Below are 3,088 nucleotides of genomic sequence, written 5' to 3' on the forward strand. Positions count from 1 at the left end.
TTTTAGTTTTAATTTTAGTTTTAATTTTAATTTGAATAATAATTTTAATTGGCGGCCGCCGTAGCCGAATGGGTTGGTGCGCGACTACCATTCGGAATTCAGAGAAAGAACGTCGGTTCAAATCTCGGTAAAGGATCAAAATTAAGAAAAAGTCTTTTCTAATAGCGGTCGCCTCTCGGCAGGCAATGGCAAAACACCGAGTGTATTTCTGCCATAAAAAAGCTCCTCATAAAAATATCTGCCGTTCGGAGTCGGCTTGAAACTGTAGGTTCCTCCATTTGTGGAACAACATTAAGACGCACACCACAAATAGGAGGAGGAGCTCGGCCAAATACCCAAAAAGTGTGTACGCGCCATATATATAATATATATATGTATATATACAGTGAAATTCCCCATTACGGACAGTCCTTATAACCGGACAGCTCCAATAACCGGACAAATTTTTGGGCACACAGGTTTTTCATTCATTTTTTCATACAAATATCATCCTAATAAACGGACACTCTAATAACCGGACGCGGACAAAGTATTTCAAACCATTTTCATAAAAAAATTTCTCATAAACCGACAAAATTCAAAAATATCACAAGCAAGCTTTGTTGTTCATTATAAAAATGAAATAGGTGATTCCCCTTTTAACATGTATGCACACATTCAAGCCTTGTGTTTTAAATTAAGAGTAGTTTTCCATTCAGCTTGTTAAGTCAGTTGCATGCGAACGGTTGCGTTCAAAGTTCGTAATAATATGGCGCCGAAAAAGAAGGTACTTTCTATTAAAGGAAAAATGGAAATTATTAATGTTTTCGAAAAAGATAAATTATCAGTACGTGGAATTGCAAAAAGCTAAAGTATAGTGAGCCCAAAAATTTAATGGTAGGTACACGTTTCTTTTGCTTTGAAAGGTTCAATAGTAGTAGTAGTAGTAATTCTTCTTTATTTATTTATAAATATTTCATCTTACATTACAATAATTTTTACAATAATTCGTTTAAATATACATATAAATACATAAAGAAAGAAATAATAAATTTGTGGCAATAACAATGTTGTCTGTCACAACTCAAAAATTAATCAAAAATTGAACTCTGCAATAAGAAAATTTCTATAGCGTAAGGCTGAGTATATAAAGCAAGTTAGTATTTTCCAATTGTGGCCATTAAGTATATCTATTACTTCTGCTTCATTTAGCTTCGCTGCGTTTAGGTATTTTATTCTGATCTCTTTCAGTACCGGACATCTTCCTAAGAAGTGCTGCATATTTTCTTCCTCGTTTAAATTGCAGAGGGTGCATATTTTCTGAGCATTTCCATACGTAGTTGCATTTAGCTTCAGTAAACCACATCTTGCTTTGAAAATTGTCGTAATATCAGCTAGCCGCATATCTTCTTTAATATATGATTCCCCTTTTGAGTAGTCTAAATGTTTATAAATTCGCTTCTCGCTTGACTGTGCTTTTTGCCTTGCCATGTTGATATCTTTTACTCTCATTTCGGTAAGAAGTTGCACACAGCGATCTTGCCAGTCTATAGAAGTGATGTTTTCTTCAAACTTCAGACCGAACTCCATTCCCATGTCGTTCAGATGTTTAAGCCAAAATACATTTTTATTTAAGATGCCTTGCGTTAGTTTGTGTGGGAGTCTGTTGCAATTATATTTGTAAATAGTTTTCCAGATATACTTCATGTGTAATTCTAAAGAATACATGTGGCTATCTTCTATATTAGTTTCTAATGTTATTGCATAATTTGGAGTGAACTCGGGTAGTTTGAGGATTCTTTTAATAAAGTAGCGTTGAAGTTTATTTACCTCATCGAATAAGGCATATCCCCAAACTTGCGCTGCGTAGGTTTGTATCGCTCTGCATACCGCTTGGAACAGCTTCCATTTTGATTTTAATGAAATGAATGGCTTCGCTAAAAAATCGTTCCATGTGCAATTAATACTAGCTTTTACTGAAGTATTTCTGGCTTCTAAGTGCTTGCCGAATGCCATTTTGGGTGTGAGAATGACACCAAGATATTTATATTCGGCCACCAATTTAATTTCTTTACCTTGGTACCACCATTTTTCAGCCTGGGAAAGTCGTCCACCTCTTCTAAACACCATCATCTCCGATTTATTTTGGTTTACTTCCATATTCCATTCAGCGCAGTATTTCTCCAGGTTATTAATCATGGATTGCATGACTTTAGGGGTTCAATATTGGCAAAACACAAGCTGCTGAAATCAATAAAAATAAAGAAAAAAATCGTTCTAAATGGGAGTCTGGAGTTAATGTTCATCAAAAGCGAAGCTTTCTTAAAGAAGGCAGCTCTGAAATAGACAAGATGTGTTTTAATTGGTTCGCTAAGGCTAGAAGTCAAAACATTCCGATTTGTGGTCCCATTTTGAAAGCAAAGGCAATGGAAATTGCAGGCAAACTAGGTGTACCTAATTTTAATGCTTCAGATGGATGGTTAAACAAATGGCGAATAAGGAATAATGTTGCTTTCAAATGCGTATCTGGTGAAGCTGCAGATGTAAACCAGGATGGTGTCGAACAGTTTAGGACAAAACTGCTATCTCTGTTGACCGGTTACAAGCCTCAAGACCTTTACAATGCAGACGAAAGTGGGCTTTTTTTCGTGCCTTACCTGACAAAACCCTCGCTCTTAAATCCGAAAAATGCGTGGGCGGTACACTATCAAAGGAAAGACTCACAATTTTGTTCTGTGCTAACATGGCTGGAGATAAAGAGCTGCTTTTGGTTATAGGTAAAGCAGCCAATCCTCGATCTTTTAAACATGTTCCAATCGCAAAACTGCCAGTGGATTGGAAGTCTAATAAAAAAGCATGGATGACTCGAGAAGTAATGAGTGAATGGCTGCAGCAGTTCAATCGAAGAATGAAAGCCCAGAATCGAAAAATTACCTTGTTTTTAGATAACGCGGCTTCTCACCCAAAGGAATTAAACTTAACCAACATAAAAATTATTTTCTTGCCGCCAAATACAACAGTAGTTAGCCAACCCCTTGATCAAGGTATAATCCAAAATTTTAAAACTTTGTATAGAAGCTTAGTTTTAAAGCACTTGCTATCTAAAATT

At 35.8% G+C, this 3,088-nt stretch overlaps 1 protein-coding gene across 1 annotated transcript; it reads left to right on the forward strand.

Moving 5' to 3' along the window:
* The first annotated feature begins 715 nt into the window (after positions 1 to 715).
* LOC129241656 (tigger transposable element-derived protein 6-like) lies at positions 716 to 2,756 on the forward strand. The gene is made up of 2 exons (XM_054878103.1): positions 716 to 845; positions 2,197 to 2,756. Exons 1-2 carry the CDS (start codon positions 716 to 718, stop codon positions 2,754 to 2,756), a joined length of 690 nt encoding a protein of 229 aa, XP_054734078.1.
* Positions 2,757 to 3,088: the final 332 nt, after the last annotated feature.

This window comes from Anastrepha obliqua, chromosome 3 (assembly GCF_027943255.1).
Source record: "Anastrepha obliqua isolate idAnaObli1 chromosome 3, idAnaObli1_1.0, whole genome shotgun sequence".
In the NCBI taxonomy this organism is placed as follows: Eukaryota; Metazoa; Arthropoda; class Insecta; order Diptera; family Tephritidae; genus Anastrepha; species Anastrepha obliqua.

Bases quoted from the DNA above. Each gene is read 5' to 3' on its own strand.
- LOC129241656 (XM_054878103.1), top strand. From the start codon at position 716: ATGCGAACGGTTGCGTTCAAAGTTCGTAATAATATGGCGCCGAAAAAG. The intron at 846-2,196 runs GCTAAAGTATAG...CATGACTTTAGG, and splicing joins AGTACGTGGAATTGCAAAAA to GGTTCAATATTGGCAAAACA.